The sequence below is a fragment of the Ptychodera flava genome, chromosome 9 (assembly GCF_041260155.1).
Source record: "Ptychodera flava strain L36383 chromosome 9, AS_Pfla_20210202, whole genome shotgun sequence".
In the NCBI taxonomy this organism is placed as follows: Eukaryota; Metazoa; Hemichordata; class Enteropneusta; family Ptychoderidae; genus Ptychodera; species Ptychodera flava.
Window position 1 is genome coordinate 29977819 of NC_091936.1, and position 25806 is coordinate 30003624.

Sequence of the window (25806 nt, forward strand, 5' to 3'; positions counted from 1 at the left end):
TGATATTTATACCTCTAACACTAGGAGTTGGACTGGCAGCTGACATGTGTTCAATCTGTCTGTGGTAGTCATCTTGTAATCGTTGTATCTCCTCTCTGTGTTGTTGTATCAACTCTCTCCTGGTCTTACTCAGAGCCAACTCAAGATCTCTCTTGTGGCTGTCACGCTGCTCCCGCAGTTCATGTTCGTGTTTGATCTTGAGGGACTCCAGCTCTATCTCGTAGTCCCTTTCCAATTTGTCCGACATCTCCCTGATGTGTTGCTGGTGCTGTTCAGTCAGCTTGGCCCTCACTTCAAACAATGCCTATACAGCAACAGAAGGTCAATAAAGAAAGGGATCAATTGGCATCTTATGGATGATTTCCAAGACTACAAGAGCTTGCATGCTTCTGGAAACTAGTTGGAGCTTTTCTTGAGGGCAATCTTGGATTTTTAGCATCATCAAATTATATTTCTGACGATAAAATAAACTGGGAAAAAAAATGCTATTTACTGATTGGATATCTTGATCCTTGCCTTTGTAACTTTGATGAAGAAATTATCAGGCCAGCTTGAACTTTAAACGTAGCTGCACAGTTTACCCTTTCAGTGTCAGAAATTTGTGCAGTCCTGTTGTTTCTTATTGGGCAATTGGACTTGACCACTCTGAAACGGGGACAACAGGACCACACAACAGCACAGAGAGAGCATTTTACCTGTTCCAGGTCTCTGGCTGATGTTGGTGATACCGATTTCACTGATGACAGTTTCTGTAAGTACTGATGCTCCAAGTCAGCTCGCACTCTCTTCAACTCTTCTTCCTGAGTTTTCTGAAGGACGGCTATCTCCTCAGCATGGCTGACTTTAACCCTCTCTATGTTCTCATTGAAGTCTGACGTCGACCTCTGCGCGTTGTTCAGCTCCTGTTGTTTCTTGAATATGGTGTCCTGCATGTTGTCCACCTGAACTTGGAGCCTGGCTATGCACATGTCTTTGTCCTGAGAAGACGTAAAAAAGTGTGACAGGTCATCATGGGGCAAAGGTCATTAGAAATATAAGCCATGGATACACTTAGTAGGCAAGTTTGAAATATACCAATAATTAAGGAAAGATTCTCAACACTATTTCCATGCAAACAATCTATCTCTGCTCATTTCATTCTTGAACACATTACTTTTGTCACATTTATTTCATGTAATAAGTCTGTTCTTTCATTCTATTGATTGACAATATGCTACATAGTCTTTGGATCATCAAATATGTAATCAACCATGCTTGTTGAAGAACAACACAATTACTTCAATGGAATTGTTCTGCGTATGTATACTTGTTAATATTATACACATTGACCAAAATAATTGTTTTTGATATCACTTATTTTCAACATTGCATTGATGATCAGATAGTCATATTATTTTGTAGTTGGAAGACTTACAAAATGATTCATCACATGAAACAAAAGTGACTAAGATATAGACAAAAGATGGTGACTTGTATTTGGCTTGAACGCCCTAAATAAATTCCAGTATATAGAAAGAGAAAAGGCAAAGCAAAGCCTGCCGCAGTAACTATAATGTTGAACAAAATACAGGGTAGTATATGTAACAAATAAACGTTGAGGAGTAAAGTAAATATTTTTAAGAATTTCACAGTTATTAGAATCTGAAATACAATGATTCTGAGCATAGTAATGCATACAAATGTTTTAAAACTGATGCAAAATTAATGACTGAATTCAGAATTAAATTTCACTGAATGGAAACAACATGTTAGTGATAAAGCTTCACAATATAATATCAATAATTAAACAAAGGACCAGTTGTCAGAGAAAAGACGATAACCGTTGTTGCAGTAGAACCATTCGCCCGTCACAAATACCACCAGTTAGAAGATGTCAAAATTAGTTGAAAAAAATACTAGAAATACAATAAACATAGGGCCAAAGTCCCTGAAGCTACTATAGACATGGACACAAAATTAAGTATTTCCTGACTCTATGAAATTATCTCACTAAGGTCATCCTAGGGACATGTAAACCAAATATTAAAGCTGTCTGACCAGCGGTTTTGAAAAAACAAGCGACTCAACAGTTGACAGAGCTCTGCTGTGTTATGTAGAGAATAACCTTTTGTGACACATGTATTGATGAAGAAGGTGGATATCTTTGATAGCTCATTTCAGGATGACCTGACCAAAAATGGAAAAAAATTCCGTAAAAATACAGATTTGCATATTTCAACAGACTACCGGTATATTAGTCTATAATAGCAAATAAATGAGAGTTAATTACATTCTAATTAAAGTAAACAAGACTTGCTTAAATCAAGATTTACGTCATAAAAAAACAGCATATCTGTCAGGTTATAAAGAATCTTGAGCTGGTTATCTTTTAATATCAGTATTTTCATTCTATTAACCAAGCACATTTTAACTTTCAAATTAACATTGTAAGTAAGTTCTGTTGAATAAGTTGAGACTGTACGTACTCAGAGAAAGCACACTGAAGAGACAAATGTTTGAAACTTAAGAAGTTCAAGGTCATCAAAAGCATCATAAGGAATCATGTTACACTTTCATTGCACTGTTTACACAGATGCATAATTGCTATAAATAGCACATTAGGAATCTTACAGCCCAGCTTTACCATAAAAACCCTATCACTTTGACCACTCTTTTAATTGACCACTCTATTTTTTCCTCAAAAAGTAATCTTATTTTATCCTTACCAAGTCAACCATAAATGGAAATTAGAACTTTCTCTATCTCTATTTATTTGACCACCCTATCATGACAAACTATTATGAACAATTTCTTTTAGATAACATAAATGGTGGTTCAGAATATATCAAAGTTGGGATTCAGGAAAGTTGCCTTTACATGTTTTAATCCTCAATTCACTATGAACTGTCAAAAAAAAATGAACTTTCTGATAATTCCACACTAAAATTATTTTGGCTTTGATGATTTCCTAATTAATTCAATTATTTAAAATCATATTAATTATTTTTTTCTGGGTGAATTGATAGGGTTTATACAGTACAAGAATTACATACAATGTAAGTCAAACTTTAACCAAAAATGACAAAAAAATTCCTTAAAAATACACATTTGCATATTTCATCACAATTTGAACAAATCTAAGTTGGGTTATCCTTAGGGACCTGTATACCAAATAACAAAGCTGTCTGACCAGCGGTTGTGAAGAAGAAGATTTTTTACCAAAAACACCTTTTTTGGCATTAATTTGCCTATTTTCAACAATATCAAAAAATCAAAAAAAATAGTTTCTCAAAATCATATTTTTCATCTACACAACAAATATCAAATCAGTAAGTATTGCGGTTCTCAAGATATTTGAGTGGACGGACGCCTCACAAACGGACATACATACATACATACATACATACATACATACATACATACATACATACAGACTGACGCCGGACGCCGGATGGATACCCATCCCAATAGCTTCTATAGACTATAGTCTATAGTAGCTAATAAAACCAGATGGCCTTGAGGTATGGCAGCAAAGCATCCAATATCGTTCTTGATCATAAATTGTATTATTATAGAAATTCAGTGACATTCAACGTGTTTCATGATGGTCTGTCACCATAATGAGATCAAGAAAGATACTGTTGCCATAATATAATCATTTTGTTAATGCTCATGAAAGTTATTAATAAAGTTATTTTTTAATTCACATGTCCTTGATTTTGGTTCCAAAAAAGCCAGTTTCCTTCCTTAATACTGCCTGTCATGACCTTTGACATTTATAAACGTCTTAAACTGCAGAAACAAAATCTTTCAATACTCATCAATAATATTTATTATGTAAAATGATATGTGACAATAAGATCAAAGGTCATGACTCTGCCAAAGGTCATAAGGTCAGGAAACTGGGTTTTTTCCTTCAATGTTGGTTAAAATTGTTTAAGGCTCAAGATCCCTGTACCACTGACTCTAGAACTGTGGCCACTTAGAAGATTGTACACAGTACCCAAGTCTGACATCAATGTAAAAATACCTTTATCTCCGACACTGCTTTCTCTTTTGACTCCTGTAACATTTAAAAATCAAATTCAAAGGACAGATGTCATCTTCTATGTTCCTGAGTAAAACAGGTCTGTTGATCAGTGTAATCTCAATATTATCCAATTGCCTTCTGAATTGAGAGGGACAAAGTTGCCATTGCTTTATTGTGGATGGGGAGTATTTTTGGCAAAACACATCTTCATAAAATCAACAAAAACGCCACAATAGTATCAACTGTGCATGATTTGTATCATTGGAACTGCCGTACTCATTACAGTGGTTTGTGCTGAACCGTTGGCAAGACTGGAAGTAGACATACTGTCTTAATTGAGGAGTTACCAATGCTGTCAGGTGTAATTATCCTCCAGGCAGTCATATGTGTCAATGACACAGAAATCGACTCTACGAAAGTTGAAGTATTGTCAGGAAGGAGGTCACACACAGTCATAACGACAACAGACATACTATACTGCTAACTGTTCAGAATGCATCATTTGCAATCGTTGTTTATGCAGATCTGGTTGTGTGGTTTTGACTATGTCTGACCTCCTTGCAGACAATGTTTCAACTTTTGCAGAGTTGGTTTATTTGTGATCGACTTATATTACTGCTGGATAATAGTTACACCTGACTGTTGGCAACTCCTCAGGTTAGACAGTATGTCTACTTCCCATATTGCCAACGGTTCAACACAAACCACTGTAACACACATTTCTGGTATATACCACGCAAAATGTCATCATTTTCTTTATCTACTTTTTCTGTAACAAGGAATCAAGGAATGTTTTGTTGATGGCCTCTCAGTATGTTGTGAGATTCTGGCTTATCCAAGCAACCGACTTCTAAAAATTCACAAATATAATCAGAAAGCAACTTTATCCCATCAAATACAATCAACTTCCATTGAAAAAATGTCCTCGATCATCAAAGATCTTCATTTATGCATCATTGTGAAAAGATCAAAAACATGTCATTATCTCTATTTCAGTGACACTGAAAGCAAGATTCATCTACCTGTAAAGCTGCTTCAAGTTGGTCTATCTGGATGTTCTTGTCATCGTCAGTGCTGTCAGATCTGGTCCTCAGTGTGGTCAGCTCGTCTTCCAACTGCTCCACCTCCCTCTCACGCTCTGTCAGCAGCTGTCTCAGAGACTCAACCTCTGTTTCAAGTTGTTCCTGGTCAAGAATCATTGCAAAGATAAAGAGTCTCAAAGATGAAATAGGAACAAGGTATTCAATACGGAAAGTGAAGACACTCAAGGGAATATATGCCAAATTACTTAAAAAATCAGATTATATTGATCAGGAAAAGTTAACTAAAGAGCTGTAACTGACAAACTAAATACTCGGTGAATGTTGCGGGGAATGGACCAGAAAAGTGTGATTGATACTCAGAATAAATATTCTGTACAGTTACTGCTTCTTTTGCAAGAGCAATATTTTTTTAAAACAGAGCTCTCAAATACTATTCAGGGTTTCAAAGTCCATGAAAAATAAAAAAAACATATACACAAATGTAAATTAACACATTGATACTTTCTCATCATTGCAAAACTTTCAAAGCATCAAATGCAGGTATATGCACACACAGAAATGTAATCTGGCAATACATAAACATTAACAAATGGTCAGGTAAAGACAAGGATACAGGCACACAGAGAAGGTGAGTTCCACGTGACAAACCATACAAAAGATTGAAAATACAACAAAATCGTGACAGGAAGACTTTTGAAGCAAGGATGAAAATGTACCAAAACCCACCATTCTAATATATACAGACTTATGTTTCTATATTGCTGTATTACAATCATACCTTGATTTCCTGTACCACTGGGTGAATCAACGGATCTTTATTTTTCTCATTTTCCAGCTGCAGTTTGAGATTGGACACTTCTTCCTGTCTGTCTTCAAGCATACCCTCATGCTCTGACCTCAGTTGGTTCTGAAAAGACAATATTACTCCTTTGATCACTAATTTTGGTTTGACTTTTATAGAATGGATGATACACTTCTATACAAGTAAACTGGCAAGGCTCAATATGTTATTTTGCTGTATAAACAGTTCAGTCAAAGCATTCTCCTCCAATTTAAAGGAGCTTCATATCAAGCTTTCAAAGGTATATTATGCATATTGATCATCAAATCTCCTATAGCATGGCAATTTTATTCTGATGATTTATTATTTGGATGATTCCCCACCAACATGCATTTGGATGATTTCCACGACACATACTTTACAGTAAATAGGATTTTTACAAGGAGTTCAGAAAACTAAGAACAGGGATACTACGTGTATTGGGATCCACTTGTATTCTGGTACTTCATGTACTTGGCAGAAGTCGATAGCTATTTAACCTGTTGCTTACACAGTAAAACCCTGATGACATATTGTTCATCAAAATGTGAGTGTAGTAATCTCAGGGCTTAAGATGGAATTCAAATGAAATGTATTTGACATCTACTTGTAGTTTGTTTATTCATATATGCCTCATTGGAAAGGGGCTCTTTTTTTCTGAAGTTTTTCTACTGGATTGCTTTTTGAAGAATTAACAACCACTATTACTTTCAAATTTTCACTTTTGTTTTGCTACTTCAAAGATTAAATCACACAGCAATCACATTTAATTGTCCTCTCTGTAAGAACATGATTTATCATCAAAATGATAGGTAAAAGGTCAACTTATAATCGAGTTAATCACAGAACTGTAGAAGACAAAACTACTGTATAAAGTTTGCAGGCACTTTTGAAGGGATAGAAACCAGGTAAAATACTCTCACAGTTTTACATGAGGGTAATTTCCCTCCACAAATGGTCAAGAAGTGCCATTGAGGGACCACGATTAGGGTAGGTACTTACCAACTCCTCAGCCAATGTCTGTACATCAATACTTGCTTCAGTTTCCTTATCTTCATAGTCTTGGTGAAGACGATCTATTTCATTGTGTGCTTGACCAAGCTGTGATTTCAACTGTTCAATCTCGATATCCTTACTCTCAGCAGCTTTGTACTGCGACTCATTTGCCTTCAGTTCCTGCTCGGCCTCTTCCACCTGGGCTCGGAGACTTTCGATTTCTTCCTGGCTCTTGCCCAGCTGGTCGTTCAGATGATCGATCTCCAGGTTTTTCTCCTCCAGCAGGTTCTGGGCAAATCTGGATATGGTGTCCTCGTCGCTGAGCTGACCCTCCCTGAGTGACGACAGCTGCTCCTAGCGAGAATTCAATGACAACATTACCATACGGTTGCACCACGCTTCACAGCAAAACTCAAAGATCATAAATGTGATCTGCTTCGATCATATCAAATATGGGAGTAAATTACCACTTGCATATTGCAGTCCCGGATAGCCTGTCAAGACACCCGTGCAAACACGAGGACTTTTCTGTAAAAATTTACATTTTTAACAACTACTTGTATTTCTGTTCAACAAACACTCAGCAAGACTGGAGAAGACTGGGCCAACAGTGGACAATCATACAAATTAACATAAATCTAAGGGGTCAATTAGCTTCAAGGGAGGCCCCCTAAATCCGACAGCTTTCACAATCAAGACTGTGTCCCATGTTTTAAGGTGTGCCAATTACTTGATACCAAATTTCAGCTGTCAACTCTGACATAACTGGACAAATTTGAGTGTGTGTATGTATGTACACATGTGTATAAAATGTGTGTATGCATACATGTATGTGTGTGTTCACAATCACATATTTCTATATGTACCTGCAAGGGTTAAGGATCATAGATGAGTCAGATAATTTACAATTCAAACAACATGTCATCTAGCAGTAGCCATGGCAACTGGAGCCACGCAGGCTTGAGTACACACCTAATGTGCCATTGCATTTTACAATCCTAAGAGTACACACCATGTACCCATTTATCAGACGCTCACCAACTGTGAAAATTCAATTCACAAAATACAACAAAACGGAATCTGGTGTACATTTAAAAGGATGCAATATCCCTATAATGTCTGTATAATCCTATGCCTTCTCCATCATCACAGCCACCACACACTGTATTGTGCATGGGTCAGCTTTTCCATCCATAAATTACAGAATTTTACTATGTCTATATACATGTACAACAGTTACTGTACATAAGTGTCAATACACACATACATATATCAACTGTTACAGTGTAGATCATGTGAGGTATAACAATACAGCGTCAGCTTTGTCAATGCAAACATTGGATTTTAACATACAGAAATCACAAATATAAATCATATTTTATACCAACAATATCAATTACATCTAAATGACTTGCATAATTTTAGGAAAATTACTAAATTCATAACAATATTCACACTTGTAATGAAAAATGAAAATAAATTATATGTACTCATTTTGAGTCTCTTTCAATGAACAGTTGCTAGTTGTTAAATTATAACCACCCATTATCCTCAGGGTGATTAATGGATTAATTATTTTGCAAAAATATCTGAAAACACACAGCTTACATTCAAAGAAGCCTCATACTTATTTTCAATAGCTGCAATGGCACACTGTAAATATGTTCTGATATTTTAAAAATTTGGTGTATCACTTCAATGCCCAGGACACTAGTAATATTACCGGTACATGTAAAAGCAAGTGATTTCCACTATTTTCATTTTTCTGCAGTTTACCCCTTACACTCCAAGACTTGGTTCTATCCCATTGTTTTCCTTGGGGACAGGTGAGCCTGCTTTACAGGGAAATGGGTATGAAAGGGTTACAAAATAACCTTGCTTTCAGCAGAATAATTTATGATGGGGTATTTTAGCTTCGATTTAGTAAAGTCCAGTCTACAGGTCAATGCACTTCCTTTCCAACTTTGATGTAAAATTTGCACGTTTCAAAAAACTCATAATATATCTCAGTGCAGCCATATATTCATGCCACTTTCCTTTTAGAAGCTTGCTAAAATTATACAAATTACAATGGGTAAATCTCACATTTAATTGACCTACTCAAGAATTCAGAGCACACATGTACTAGTAGGTAATATTGAAGGCAACCTTACTGTATGAGCCACCAAAGTAAAGAAAAAAATACTTGATCAAAAGTATGGTGAGGAACGGGTTATATATAAGGACAAATGTACAAATGACTTCTGCTCTTGCAAATAAAGACACAAGTGTGTGGCTGTCCACAGACTGTCAAGTATAATTAGCAATGTCACAAAGAGCTACCTCTCAGCTAAGTGCTTTTACTAAACAGAGAACCGTTATTAGAGCTCATTGATCGGAAGGCTATTGTGTCTGTCAATTGACAATGGCAGATGGCAGAGTTATTTCTTTGTATGAAAACACAGTAATCCAGTGGCCACCCCTCTCATCTCAGAGGTGAAGTTGACCCTTTTTATGGATTACTAGCAGTGTCAGTAAACATATTGCTGACAGTTGCCAATTATACATTCAATAGAGGACACGGTGTTCCCAGCAGGGGCCATTATTGCACAGACGAATGATACTCTTTCATATGTACGAAATGTTGTTCTGAAATGATCTAGCGTTTGCAAACTCAACTGGCACAGACAGATGTTGTCCCTGCTTCAATTCAACAGATGTACCACGCTTCCTTCAACATAATCATGCTTGAAAATGAAACTGTCAGACACTGACAATATCACGACAAATTAACACTGTGACTCCACTCAGGAACTAAATAAAGAAAATATCACAAAATTGCAAACCAAAATGAAATTTCTTGCTACCCAATCACTTACACAGTTGGCTCTCCTCGTCTTGGAACTGTACATAATTTTGCCAAATTATGTTCCTGTATACATTTGAAATCAGATTAAAGTTTCACAGCCCTAGCCATCCAGGTTACCTATTACAAACCTAAGTGTGCCACTAATCTCCAGTCACAGATAACTGTGAATGGACGACCCAGGTTCGGCATGATAAATGTTTTATGATATTGACAGAAAGCACTGACACACTATCTGAAAGCAAGAGTACTAGAATTTCCACTAAATGATTCACACAACGAGAAGTGAAACAGACATAAAACACTGACCAATCACATTCTCATCATTATTTAAAAACTAAACAACATGAAAAATAACGAGTTCAAGGGAGCACTGGTATATTTAATACATTTTCCTATTTATAGCTGTCAACAGATGGCAAACACACTTGAAAAAATTATTCAAGATCTTTGAAAGTTGCCTGAGGACACTGAATGGATTTATAGATATGCTAAGAGGTAGGATGGTACAACCATTTTGAAATTATCTGATATTAAACATTTTCCTAAACAGTCTCTTCAATTTCACCAAAACCCACAAATACTAAAAAATTCTAACATTTGATGAACCTACCTCATAGACAGAGATACACACTTCCTGTTTGAAAATTTCACTATCAAGCTCACTGATATTTATTTCTGTGGCTTCCTTCAATTCTATGATATAAATACATGACCCTACCACCGAGTGCACTGTATATATGTATACCAACCAACATGAGGTCAAAGGTCATGGAGAGAAACTCTCGCCAGCCTAGGGACTCTCAGAGGCCATCTGATATATATCTGTAAACTTCACAAATATGATTGCATTTTTTCTGATCTTTCAATTTGAATAAATTACAGCAGCATATCTCAAATAATAGCCAAGGACAAAGATGTGAGTCACAGCAAATTTGTATTTTTCATTTCATTTTGAAACTGTTTCAGAAGTGAGTCATTCAAAAGTGCTTTGTTGGAAGAAAAATTTGTAGAATGTGGTATAGGATGCTTTCGGCGAAGCCTTCAGGAAAGAATGTATCAATTTTACTGGTTACTTGTGAACAAAGAATGTCATTCAGATAAAATTTCATATCACAATTTTTCAAGGTTGAACGTGTGAACCAAGGTTTGTTTGCCTACCAACTTTGCTCCCAAACAGGTAAGGTACACATAATTTACACCTACCCTGATTATTTCTTTTGATGAAATATTGTACAAAATTTTCATCAAATGGAAAAATGTTAAATCATTAATTGTGCCTTTGAACTGAACTGAAAACTGTGTCAATATATATGCACTGTGTCAATATATATACAATAATATGTATGCACAAAAATGTGACATACATCATGTTGTTATACTATGTTGTGTTGAGACTATTTCTGTTTTTAGAATTAACTTAACACTTTACTCTCACTTGATATTTTGGATTCCTATGAAAGGGAAAATCAATCAAATATTCTGTAAAAGGGGGACCAGATCAATATTCCTAGAATTATGACTTTATGTTGTGTTCTCTTCACAGGATTTTGATAACCACTGTATATCCTTAGACGTGATACTCAGGTAGCACAAATTGGTAACAGTTGTAATGAAATTGCCTTTCCCAGAAAGATCAACAGTATATGATGAAAATTATGGAAATATAACTTCATATTTAGACTCCAACCAGCATCTTTTCTTCCTATATTTCCTGTATGAAGCCCCATCCTTTCTGTTGATAGCAAGTGACTTGAAACAAATTTGTGAGAGACAAAGTTAAAATGGTTTTTATTTTCTTCAAATTTGGCCCTGTATTTCATACTGTAGTGGTGACCCAGTACAAGGGAGATTGCTTGGCTGAGAAAATATTCAACCCTCAATGTGTTGACGTGTACACCATCAGAAACTGGTATGCCTATCATGGTTTAATACGCAGCTGCAAAAGAGGTCATTTTTCAAATTTGCAGTCATCCTAAAGTTCTTATGTGGTTCACACATACCAGTGTTGCCTAGCACTTTGCATAACCACTGTTAATATCAAACATTTGTTTGACAGAGTTACCATGACGAGAACATCTAACTACCATACACTACATTCCATTAGGATACTATTAAACACAGGTCACCTCAGACAGATTTCAAATTTGAGCGTAGAAAACAGAGCGTCAGTTTATCACATGAAATTCTTCAGGTTTACCGTGAACAAACCCTCTTAGTCATCAAATAATGATTAAATTATTTCAATATCCTACATGTAACAAGATGCAATTTTCTACTGCCCAATTTTCCTCTCTTTTATTTATTAAAGAATTTCTGTATGAGCTGAGAATGAAACTAGATTTAAGAAATTAATCTCTCATCTCAAAAAACAAGCGACCTAGCGGCCGATATAGCTCCGCTGTGTTTATGTAGAGAATAACTATTTTTGACACATGTTGATGAAGAAGGGTGGAAATCTTTGATAGCTCGATGCAGTGGCCAGAAAAAAGTGGCTAAAATAAGCTGCAAAAATACGCAATTGAAGATTTCATCATACTTTGAATGTATCACATAGGATCATCCCAAAGAGCATGTCAACCAAAGCTATCTGATGAGTAGTTTTTGAGAATAAATTTTTTGACCAAAAATGGCAACAATTGCCCCCAAAAGTAAAAATTGCAGATTTCATCATAATTTCAAAAGATCAAATTTAGTTCATTAGTACTTTTTTTGAAACGCATTTTTTGACCAAAAATAGGAAGAATTGCCCCAAAAATTCAAAATTGCAGATTTCATCATTATTTCAATAAATATCATTAAGTTCATCTATGGAAACCTGTATACCAAATTTCAAAGCTATCAGATGAGTAGTTTTGAATATACACATTTTTTGACCAAAAATGGCAAAAATTGCCCCAAAAATACAAAATTACAGATTTCATCAGAAATTCAATATATATTACTTAGCTCATCTGTAGAAACCTGTATACCAAATTTCAAAGCTATCAGACCAGTACTTTTTGAGAAATACATGTTTTGACCAAAAATGGCAAAAATTGCCCCAAAATTACAAAATTGCAGATTTCATCATAATTTCAATAATTATCATTTAGTTCATCTGTAGGAACCTGTACACCAAATTTCAAAGCTATCGGATGAGTAGTTTTGGAAATACACATTTTTTGACCAAAACTGGTAAAAATTGCCCAAAATTACAAAATTGTAGATTTCATCATAATTTCAATAACTATCATTTAGTTGATCTGTAGGAACCTGTATACCAAATTTCAAAGCTATCGGATGAGTAGTTTTGGAAATACACATTTTTTGACCAAAAATGGCAAAAATTGCCCAAAAATACAAAATTACAGATTTCATCAGAAATTCAATACATATTACTTAGTTCATCAATAGAAACCTGTATACCAAATTTCAAAACTATCAGACCAGTACTTTTTGAGAAATAAATTTTTTGACAAAAAATGGCAAAAATTGCCTTAAAAATGCAAATTTGCATATTTCTGCACAATTTGAACAAATCTGATATAGATCATCCCTAGGGACCTATGTACCAAATATCAAAGCTATCTGACTGGCAGTTTTGAAGAAGAAGATTTTTAAAGATTTTTTTACCAGAAATGACAAAAATTGCCTTAAAAATACAAATATGCAAATTTCGCCACGATTTGAAGAAATCTGACTGAAGTCACCCTAAGCAAACTGCATATCAAATTTCAAAGCAATCGGACAAGCGGTTTCAGAGAAGGAGATTTTTTTACCAAAAACACCAAAAAATGCCCCAAAAATACAAATATGCAAATTTCACCACGATTTGAACAAACTGAAGTGAGGTCACCTTAAGTGAACTGCATATAAAATTTCAAAGCAATTGGACTTGCGGTTTCAGAGGAGAAGGCAATTGTTGACGGACGACGACGGACGACGGACGACGGACGACGACGACGACGGACGACGACGGACGACGACGGAAAATCAACCTATTTGATAAGCTCCGCGTCGCTGACAGCGGAGCTAATGAAAGACCCATGGCTTTGACAGTATCAATAAAATGCTGCAAGTATAAGAAACGTATATTACAGCACAGCATCGATATGTACATCTATCCCTGATGTAGCTGAGCCTTGACCCTTGACATCCATATGCCCATTGACTCCCGACCTTTACCCAGAAAGCACTGCAAAGAGGTTAACCCGTAGTACCAACTACTGTGGCACGTAAACTGTGTCAGGACTCACAATCTCTATTTTAATCAAACTACAATCAACTATTTGTCATTCAACAAAATGGGGTAAATCATTATAACATAGCATGGCAAAAGAATGTTGGTTGTGTCAGTATGAGATGTAATATCTGTGAATACAAGTCATTTCAAACCACAAGAGAAGGTTGGATGACGGAGTCAACCCCTTCAGAGTTGCCGTATGAATTCAGTGACGTACCTTCAGACTTTGGTTTTCCGCGGTGGATTCCAGCATGTCTCTCTCCAGCTGTTCCTTCAGAGCTTCCTTTTCCTTGTGGTACACTTCAATCTGCATGTTCAATCCCTGGATTTCCTCCTCCTTGTCCAGCACCTCCTCCCGGAACTGTTCCAACTGCTCTACTAAATTTTCAATCTGTGGATTGAAAAAGGGAAGCAAGCAAAAACATTTCAGAATTTGTTTTTAAAAGTTTTCCATTAGCATTTTCATGATGGCAAATCTGTTGATCATAAAATGGTAGACACTGGCTAAACGGTTGAGCTACCTCACTTATGCTTTCTTCTTGGCCTTCAAAATACTGCAGCAAGTCCCACATTTTTCAGCTGTTCTGGCGATTTGAATTTCTCACAGGGTATGATTAGAAAATTTTGATAAGAAGACAATTGATATACAGACAGATACACTGAGGCAGAGGCAGTGTTTAGACACACACTTCAGACTGCTTTGACAAATGACGTAGTGCTAGATTTACAAAGCTATATGACTTTATGCCAAGAACAATTTTTCTTTTTTTATTCATGACAAAAGAAATACGTGCATTATGTCAGACCATAGACCTTTCTAGAGGAGAGGGTCTATGGTCAGACACAGATCAAAGTTCAGGACAGTCCAATCCACTCATTCATACATAGTTTTATAGCTAAACTTTGGCTACAGGGGGCAGTACAGAATTATCAACAAGCGACCTAGCGGCCGATATAGCTCCGCTGTGTTTATGTAGAGAATAACTATTTTTTACACATGTTGATGAGGAAGGTGGAAATCTTTGAAAGCTCAATGCAGAGGCCAGAAAAAAGTGGCTAAAATAAGCTGCAAAAATACACAATTGAAGATTTCATCATACTTTGAATATATCACATCGGATCATACCTAAGAACATGTCAACCAAAGCTATCTGATGAGTAGTTTTTTGAGAATGACCAAAAATGGCAACAATTGCCCCAAAAAATGAAATTGCAGATTTCATCATACTTTCAAGAGATCAAATTTAGTTCATAACTTCATCTATAGAAACCTGTATACCAAATTTCAAAGCTGTTAGACCAGTGCTTTTTTGAGAAACAAATGTTTTGACCAAAAATGGGAAAAATTGCCCCAAAAAATCAAAATTGCAGATTTCATCATTATTTTTTAATAAATGTCATTTAGTTCATCTGTAGAAACCTCTATACCAAATTTCAAAGCTATCGGATGAGTAGTTTTGGAAATACACGTTTTGACCGAAAATGGCAAAAATTGCCCCCAAAATACAAAATTACAGATTTCATCAGAAATTCATTATATATCACTGAACTCATCTGTAGAAACCTGTATACCAAATTTCAAAGCTATCAGACCAGTAATTTTTGAGAAACACATTTTTTGACCAAAAATGGCAAAAATTGCCCCAAAATTACAAAATTGCAGATTTCATCATAATTTCAACAAATATCATTAAGGTGATCTGTAAAAACCTGTATACCAAATTGCAAAGCTATCAGATGAGTAGTTTTGGAAATACACATTTTTTGACCAAAAATGGCAAAAATTGCCCCAAAAATACAAAATTGCAGATTTCATCACAATTTCAATAAATATCATGTAGTTTATCTGTAGGAACCTGTATACCAAATTTCAAAGCTATCAGATAAATAGTTTTGGAAATACACATTTTTTGACCAAAAATGGCAAAAATTGCCCCAAAAATACAAAATTTCAGATTTCATCAGAAATTCAATATATATTACTCAGTTTATCTATAGAAACGTGTATACCAAATTTCAAAACTATTAGACCAGTTCTTTTTGAGAAATACATTTTTTGACCAAAAATTGCAAAAATTGCCTTAAAAATGCAAATTTGCATATTTCTGCACAATTTGAACAAATCTGAAATAGATCATCCCTAGGGACATATGTACCAAATATCAAAGCTATCTGACTGGTAGTTTTGAAGAAGAAGATTTTTAAAGATTTTTTTACCAAAAATGACAAAAATTGCCTTAAAAATACAAATATGCAAATTTCACAACGATTTGAATAAATCTGACTGAGGTCACCCTAAGTAAACTGCATATCAAATTTCAAAACAATCGGACAAGCGGTTTCAGAGAAGAAGATTTTTTTACCAAAAACACCAAAAATTGCCCCAAAAATACAAATATGCAAATTTCACCACGATTTGAACAAACTTAAGTGTGGTCACCCCAAGTGAACTGCATATAAAATTTCAAAGCAATTGGACTCGCAGTTTCAGAGAAGAAGGCAATTGTTGACGGACGACGACGACGACGACGGACGACGGACGACGGACGACGACGGACGACGACGGAAAATCAACCTATTTGATAAGCTCCGCGTCGCTGACAGCGGAATTATCAAAAATTCCAAATTCCACAAAGCACAAAGAGAATTTCACTCACATATTTTTGACAACTTTCTTATAGTCTCCTCTATTTTTGCTCAGAAACACAATTGTGCATTTTTGTTTGTCTCCCTATAAGTATTGAAATATTAGGTATAACCCCTGCTACTTAATGACAAACAATTATGCGTAATTCTAGTCAAGATTTAAGTTCAGTTGTTGTCCATGACATTGGATGGTACATTTATACATATACAGGTTGTATTGATAAGTTGAATACAAGGTATTTCACTTTGACTTTGGTAGAAGAAGAAACTTTACAAAACAAATGCTGGCAGAACATAAAATACTGAAAAATACATCAATAGTTACAGTTTCATACACTTAAATAAAAATGACAAACACTGTATCATAAATGAGTACATGCACATAGCCTACCTCTTTGTCTTTTCGATCTATGGCGTCTTTTTCTTGTTCCAATTGTTGTGCCAGCGACGGAACAACTTTAGTATTCCCATTGACAGTAGCTGTAGCAGTCGTTGGATCAGCATCTGCATCCACACTGTGCTTGCGAGTGTCCATCCTGGACTGCAGCGCCGACAGCTGCAGCAGGTTGTCGTAGAGCTGCTGCTGTATTGCTTCCTTCTCCTGGCTCAGTTCCTCATTAATCTGCTGCTGTTTCTTCAGTTCGTTTTCCAGGTCCGATTTCTTGGTCTCCAGCTCCTGTTCCGACTTCATCTTCTCTTCCAGCTGGTTTTCCAGCTCTTTGGCCTGCTCCCGGAGGTGAGCTTCTAGTTCGGCCTTCAGCTGCAGGTCTCGCTCCAGTTGGTCCCGCTCGGCCACCGTCTCGTTGTGGGCGTTGATCTTGTCCTTGAGCTCCTGAGTCAGGTCTTGGACCTTGGTTAGCAATTTACAAATAATGCACATATTATCTCTTTTATTTAGCACAGGTAAGCAGAGAGTTTGGTATATTAGGAATGACTAGAAGGAAATGAGGATTTGTCAGCCGGAAAGAGATACGGAAACAAGTCCCAAACTATCCAAAATTCAGCTGCTTTCAAGAAGTCACAGCAATGCTACAAATCATCTCCAGGCATCCAGCACGTCACAACCCATTCAACATGCAGCAGAGGTACAAGACATATCTTATAATCAATTGCAAAGAATCAAGGCAATTAGAAGGGACTATGAATAAGAATAGAGGAATCACAGCCAGGGCAATAGCTGGTGGTTAGAGTCGCCCTGACACACAATCGTGATGAAACCATTGTCAGTCTGGTCATATTACATAACCAAGACCCCCTGCATATACATAACACATGGTGACAATACCCAGGTATTAACAGGTAATACAAACAGACATTTCACAGTCACTTGTCTCCATCACATAGACTACCACTGTATCCCCCTTTTGCACCATTCTTACATAAGAACATGACAACGCCTTGTTTACTGGCCAATAAAATTCTCACCAGACTGCCATGGCAAGTACAGGTGGTAAGAAAGTATTTCTTTTTCTGCAGTACATTCTAGCAAAGTCTTGAACAGGTCAGATTTCATAGAAATATTTTTGTAACATTTTTAAATTCTGCTTTAATCAAAAGTTTGCATGTCATTTGACTAAAAGCGCCTTTCAATCCTGATAACCGTGCCCAGGGTACTTGACACAAATGTTTCTGACAAAAATCTCAACTCTTTTTTCTCTGAAAGTCTTTGACTGAAAATCAGAGCTCACCTCTTTGACCAATCTCTCATCACCTCTCAAACCACCCTTATTCTTCAGCTCCTGCTGTAACCGATGGATCTCCTTCTGGAAGTCGTCTCTCTCCAGTTCTCTCTCGTTGGCTTGTTGCTATGGAGACAAGGAAAACAAACCGAGATGACTCCAAACATCCCTTTTCTGATATCACTTTTGTATTTCTTAGCTAGGTTGCCAAGGAAACATGCCAATATTGTTAATTCGGGATCATTTATATTGTAAACGAGTGATTGGAAATTCCCCCTACCTCTAAGAATTGCTTGTTTGATTTCAGTTGTTTCTCCATCACTTCAAATTGCTTCTCATAATCCTCCATCTCATATCTCCTCTGTCTCTCAAGTTCATCGTATCTCTTCCCCTGTTCCTCCATGGCGGCATCCAGTGACTTGAGCTGCGATTCCAGGGCTTCCCTCTCCATCTGGAATTGGCTTTCCAGGTCCTTCTTCTCCTGGATGAGCCGGCTATTCTCTTGGAGAAGACCAACTGCAAAAGTACCAGTCAGAGCAAAAACGTCGGCATGAAAACACACAATTTCTGATGGTTTCTCATTTTGGACAGAGGTCACAGTTCCCTGACCCTAGAGAGTTCATACATCAGTATCCTGTAAGAGTGTGAATTTTCACTGATTTTTATGAATGTCACTATTTTCAGATATGACACATTCTTCTATGGGATTTAAATTCATGGAGGTGCTGGTTCAGCATTAGCATCTATTGCTGTTAAACAATTTCAATTTCAAGAGGATTTATGTTGAGGCCAATTCATCTGTTAGCTATAACAGCAAAGACAAATACTGGTGACTTTATTACAAGTTTTTACAGTAATACATCTCAAAAGCTGAAAAATATGACGAATCAATAGTTTAAAGGCCCTGCATGTTTCCTTTAATCAGACTTGCCAATTTTTTTTATTTGTCCAAAATAATGCTAGGTGTTTCAGACAGAAGACAAACACTGTATAGGTGAAAAGCCATAGCAACGACCACAAGTAGCCTTTTGGTTGTTCTTCAGAAAGCACTGAAGAGCAGAGAACTGTTCATGGAGACAGCCATCTTTGAATAAATTACGCCAATAAAAGCCACTGAAGGCAAAACCCAGTAGTTCCTCAATAAATGATGCTCAAAGACAAATGACATGGGCAAGTAAATATGTAATAAACTAAACCCTATACAGTAATCCAGAGTAGAAATATGTTTTGCAAATTATGACTCTGCAGTGATGAAGAAAATTACACAACTAATTTTTAAAGGCTGCCAGGTGACACCATGCCATCCTAATGCATAACTTTAGAATTCATAGGTTGAAGATGCTGGGCAAAGTAGGGAGTCAGGAAAGAGACTATCTCAACCCTTTCACCACAAGACTTTAATAAGTCTATTCCCGATATTTCAAGTAGGATAGGTGGATAAGTCCACAGAGATATATTGGAGTGCAAGAATTTCCTTTACTGTAAGACAAAGAACCCCTAAAACAGTGAAAAAGATGCACCAATATTAACCTCACATCCACATAGAAAAATCAAATTAAACCAGGAAGAAAGCCAGAATCAGTGTGCCAAGCAACAGAAACAGACTAAACTGAGAGGGATACCTGTGCTTAATCAATCAAAGCGGCTAAGTAGGCAGGTGGTAAGGCTGGGGGCAGTCAGAAGCAAGAGTTTGAGAGGGTGATGTGTCGCAAGGATTTCAAACCTGCGTAAAATATTCCTTTATTGATTTAGCAATAAGCCATGAAGTACAAATGACATTATTTTAAATTTTCATTTGAATGTATTGAAAAGAACACAAATCTTGATATGTAGTATATCACACAAGAATATGCACTCTCATTTTGCTGAAAACTTTAATATTGCAAACAGCAAAAAAGGTTACTTTCACTGAATTGTGTAAATTATTGTGTCATAGGTTCATTTTCTTAATGCACAGATGATAGGACTTTTGTTTTGACATTAATATGTCTTTTTACACTGTGCATGGAATGGGAAAGATAAAAGTATCTTTAAAAATATTTCTTTGTATTTCATCAGAACAAAGTTCTTTTTGTTATTTTTTTGTCTATTATAACACCAACTGCACTTCAATCTCGCTGTGTAAATATTTACTGTAATTAGACCTGGCACTGAAACACTCATCATCAAGAGAATTACTGTTGACTAATTGCATAGTTTAATTGTATTAATGTGAACTCATTACCAAACACCGGGATCAACTCCTCCGTACATTTCACAAGACCAATGTCAACTTAATTACTCTGCTTTTACACAAGACAAAATACTGATGGATAATTTGGACAAAGATTATTTTTTTAAATGACGCTTCCACAATTTCATCATTACATTGTGATAAAAAAGTTGCTATATTCACAGTTTAATTGCAATGGAATATTGACAAATGCCGAGACACTGAAATCAGACATGGAAATCGACGGATGACAGGAAGGCGACAATCATTGATGAGCACTGAGTGATATTCAGAAACCGATATCCATTACTCATAAAATGCTATAGACTGCTCTAAAATTGATCTGAGAAACGACCTAAACAAAATCACATGTGATAAAAACATTCTGCTGTGAGCATTTGGTAAGATACACATCTCCTAATAGCTAAGGTACAGACACATCATCAGGGGTTTTATATTTTTTAAGGATCAATTTCTGTGGGGATCAATACATGGCTGGTGTTGAGTTGTTTGTGAGTTGGAAAGGTGTGTAGGCCTTACTAAATACAGAATATGAGCAACAATCAGTGCACTGTGACGGTATACCATGAGATTTTGACCAGTTCATGACGTATATGCACAAACAATAGCAATGCAATGATATGGAGTGAACTGGTCAAAACCCAGTTCTGGTGTCGTTTACTGCTATTACTAGTATATAATAACAGCATATTGACATTCTGGTGTGAAATGTCAAAAACAAGAGTTTTTCTCTAGCTGTGCACGTGTGTGTGTGTTCAACCCAAAACCATGCTAAATCACAAAATATAGCACAGTTATTTTCATGTCTCGACCATTTAGACAGCTTCAATTATTCCATTAATAAATTGGTATGATGTAATTATGAATTGAGCATGTCAGTTTTGACATTTTTTCACTGGTGTTGTCCAATGCTACATGATATGCATAAAAGTTAATATTGAATTATCCCTGTTGAAGTTTATTAATCACACGTTCCAAACATTTGCAATATGCTGTCAAAATGAATTTCAACATTCTTTATTGGCTATCAATCCCAGTATTTACATCGGTCGGTTGCTTTTATGAAGTACAGCAAAGTCTATGATGATATTGTAAGGGGAATTTCTGAATAAGTCATCTTTACTTAATATTTAAGCACTGTCTCTCCACTCGGACCCTTCATATGAATACCTTACTTGGATATAACCCCATAGGCTGTAAACTATCGTTGGCTGTTTACACAGAGCACCGGTACAAGATAAAAGGGCTGCATAAATTATTCCTATATGTGAGACATGAGTGCATATCTGACACTGATCATGATAATAAAGCTGTTGCTTTGATTTGACAATGTTAGAATATGACTAAGATAGATTTTCAAAATCTTGGTACTACAGAGACCTAATAGGGAACAATGTGCGTAGGGATATTAGAGGGGCTGAACTATTTCATCAACTTTTCGCATATTTTTGCAGAGCAACTATCAAGGAATCAAAGGAACATGCCAGGCATATTATGAGAGAAAATTGTTGCCATCACAAAGTTCTTTGAAAGGAGATACTATGCTTTAGGGGTTAGGAGTAAAATACTATTTTCATCCTTGCATGAAAATAATTTACACAATAAGCTAAAATGGCAAGGCAGCATGGCCTGCTATTGACAAAAAACATATAGATTGCCCTGTGCAGTTATGATAGAAAATCTGATAGGAATGCGTACAGGCCACCAAAGAATACACCAAGGATTTACACTATGAATATATTATGATGATGGTGTAAACTTTGAACTTTGAACTGAACTGACCTTTGACATCGATATGGACAATCATGGCCAGGTCATCAGCTAGATTGATTCCGAGCCATGGGACAGCATGATAGAGGGGGACAACACACATATCAACTTGAAAATACTGAACTTGAATTAGAATGGAGGCACTTCGTGAATATGCCGGTACACACTAAATATGTGGCTTCGTGTCAAGCAAAACTTTATATTCATTTACTATTTTACAATTTTTGAATTGAAAATCCATGCACTGAAAAGTTTTCTTTGTTTCATTATAATCTTTGCTGGAATATATTCAAAGGAAATCTCGTGGCAATATTTATATATATTGTTTTGTGCTTTGCTTTTTATGCCTAAGTAACTTATCAGCATTTTATGATGCCAGGAATTGACCACCATTTGAGAAACATGATAGAATTCATGAAAGCATACGCACATGCATGATCAGAAGTTACCATGAAAGCAGTGATTTGTACACTCTGAGAATGTTAGGTGTGTAACTTTTGATAGGTACTGGTACCTGGTAACTGGTTTCCCATAATTTGAATATTGAAAATGAACCCATGACTCACTCATACAAATGAAATGGCCGGAAGAAATATACAAATATGAATCTGAAAATGATGATATCCACCAAACATAATCACCTGGAAGACCTTGAGACAGAAAACAAAGAACAGGCATGTCGTTACCATGGAAATTGGACAAAAAAATTCCCGGCTACTGAGTTGTTGTGTGGTTCAAAGAGAATGGCCGACAGCCTGGAGTGACGTTAAAATAACAGTACAGAGAATTTTACAAGGTCGAGCAATGCAGACTGATTGTGAAATGGTCTCTCCCAAATCCTGGAAGCCCAACAGACACATACATGTGCGAGACCATATGGTGTCAAGTAAAATGCAAGTGGCTTCACAAAAGAAACCCAACAAACGATCCATCATCTTCACTCCAGAAAGAAAACTTCTGACGCTTGAAAATGTGAAATGAAAATACTTGTCCTGTTTTCATGAACAGTAATGAAGTTACACCAATAGGTCATGATACAAGAGAGGAACCGGCATCAAGCAGCAGCATTGCATGCATGATAACAAGCATGCATTATGGGAGAACAATTCACTGAGAATGAATTTTTGCAAAAATACAAAGGGCAACTTATTTGCAATTACTTCAGTTTAAAGTTAGACTTTCGAACATACAGCGAAATAGTTTGACGAGACACAATTTACACTACGTTCATAATTGCACACTTGTTTCTTTTTCTGCAATAAATGCAACTTAAGGTGGCGTTGCACATGAACACAACCTATTTTGCTCAAAATCACTTTTTTGCAGATTCATTCAATTTTCATTCTTTGTTTCAATTGTTTTGCAATAAAGTTCTTACATTTTGAATAATAGTCATTTCAATTTTGCTTATCATAATTTTAATCACTTATTTGAATGTCAGTCTTTATACCCCTGCCATTTAACAATGAGAATAGATAATGCAAACAAAATCTTTTTTCTGCATGTACAATATGTAGTCTATTTTCAAATGAGGCATTTCATTATATAAAACTAGTATCAAGTTTTTGACTTTGATGAACTTCTATCATTAATACCAAAATTGAGGTTTTTTATCCCAGATCTGAACCCCCTTCATCTTTTTCAGTAAAACTATTGCTAACATACTAAACTTAAGATTCTTTTTAGAAAATATATATAGTTTGAGGTTTTTATGTCATCTTTGCTTAGAAATAGTGCTTTAAAAAATATGCAACGCTACCTTAAACCACAAAATTTCTTCCATCCATATATTACTCCCAGCATTTCTCTTTACGCAAAAGAAAGTGACCATGCATAGATACAGAAGGAAACTCTCTTTAATGGAACAATATACTTATTACAGATCTGCAGAACACAAAATCCTAGCTACTTACCCAATTCTTGGGTGTCAATGGTTTCTGCAAGAGCCATCTTGTGCTGTTCCAATTGCTCCTGCTCCTCCCTGAGTTGTTGCTGGGCCTGCTCTAATTGGTGGAGTCTGGTTGAGGTCACCTCGAGCTGTTCAACCAAGTCCTGCTCATTTTCCTCTTTCTCCCTGAGACGTTCTTCCAAAATTTTCTTCTCCTCTGTGTAGCCTTGAATCAAACCTGTGGGATAAAATGCACAAAATCATTCATATTCACGGAGAAAATGTAAATAATGATAAAAGACCTGCAGCAAAAAATAATAGTCTTAAAAAATCTTTCGTTTTCTGTGCTCTACCAAGGGCTGCATTTTATGAAACCTAAGAATAAAAATGGTTATTTCTAAATTTTCATTTGTTGTGTCAGTAAGATCTTTTTGATATAATATATTTTGCTGTAATTGCTTTTGAGATAAAAATGGAGGTAACAGAGGTATATTTAACTTCATGATGTTTTCCATTTGATATTTACTGGTTAGGCTTTCAGTTCTCCATGATTTATCATTAGATAATCCAATATCGGAAAAGTTTTCAAAATCCTATCATACATACAAGAAGGATTCAACATCAGATACAAGTCTAGTGGTGTCACAATGTGCATTTTCCCTCAAATCAAAAGCTAGAATGTCGTTGCATAACTTTGACTTGACCATGGCTTTTGGCGGCTTTAGCAATAGGTATAAAACATTCAGTGCCCTACCACAGCCAAGGTAAGAAACTCCAGATGTTCAACGAGTGAAAGCTGAAATTCAAATGGAACATACTACAGACAAAACAAACCATGAAAGAATATGTATTCCTTTTGCATGTGTTTGTCCACATGTATTTCAATGTACCCTTATGGCATCACTTCTGCAGTGACTGTTCTCTGCACAACACTGAAGTATCCGGAGTTTTATATTTTATTCTGGAGCCAGCCTACTCATGGGTTTTTCTAATATCCTGCCTGTCCTGAGCCGACTCACACGGATTGAAATATTATTGGGAGTCACATCACAGAAAATGACACAGCAAGGATACACAGCATGCAAAGGAGATGGTTGCTGTAAATACCGCTGAACGCTTCATAATGGCAGATAAGCATACCAGTGTGGGCACAACAGACACATGATGTGAAGAGATCTGAAACCATAGCTGAATCATATACAGGATGTGTCCTGTAATCTATACATCAGCTGACACAATGAAATCAAACCCTAGTTGTTGAAACTTGCAATAAATCGACCACTTACCATTACGTGTGTCAAATAACGAAATGTATACACATACAGGAAAAAAAGCTTAGCAAGATCCATTCATGAATGATACAGCCAATCACTGGCCTTGTTACATAAATTCTCATTACCAGTACTTGATATCATTACAGTCAGAATTTTGCTGGTATTTTAAATGACGGTAATTAGAGCTATACCAATCTCACAACACAGTATGATTTCAAAAGTTTATAATTTCCAACCACCATACAATCACCGTTACTCACCGGGTTGTCAAGCCACTGGCAGACAAAAATTCTGATCTTTGCATCGAAAAAACGCACACAAACCAAAAGATTGACTTGTATTCACAAATCTGAATGCAAATCATTTAAATCATTAGGA

General features: G+C 36.1%; 1 protein-coding gene across 8 annotated transcripts in view; it reads right to left on the reverse strand.

The window, feature by feature from the left end:
• Positions 1-25806, reverse strand: part of LOC139140617 (A-kinase anchor protein 9-like) — a 137491-nt gene that overhangs the window by 18840 nt on the left and 92845 nt on the right. For 4 of the 8 annotated variants that reach the window (XM_070709972.1, XM_070709974.1, XM_070709975.1 and 1 more), the window contains 11 exons: positions 24180-24392; positions 18544-18779; positions 18273-18389; positions 16976-17434; positions 14156-14329; positions 6875-7222; positions 5831-5959; positions 5032-5193; positions 4010-4042; positions 696-977; positions 13-304 (listed from right to left, as the gene is read on the reverse strand). In XM_070709972.1, the coding sequence (XP_070566073.1) occupies positions 13-304; positions 696-977; positions 4010-4042; positions 5032-5193; positions 5831-5959; positions 6875-7222; positions 14156-14329; positions 16976-17434; positions 18273-18389; positions 18544-18779; positions 24180-24392 (2445 nt within the window). The remainder of the gene's footprint in view (positions 1-12; positions 305-695; positions 978-4009; positions 4043-5031; positions 5194-5830; positions 5960-6874; positions 7223-14155; positions 14330-16975; positions 17435-18272; positions 18390-18543; positions 18780-24179; positions 24393-25806) is intronic. The other 4 variants (XM_070709977.1, XM_070709976.1, XM_070709971.1 and 1 more) reach the window with 3 other exon arrangements.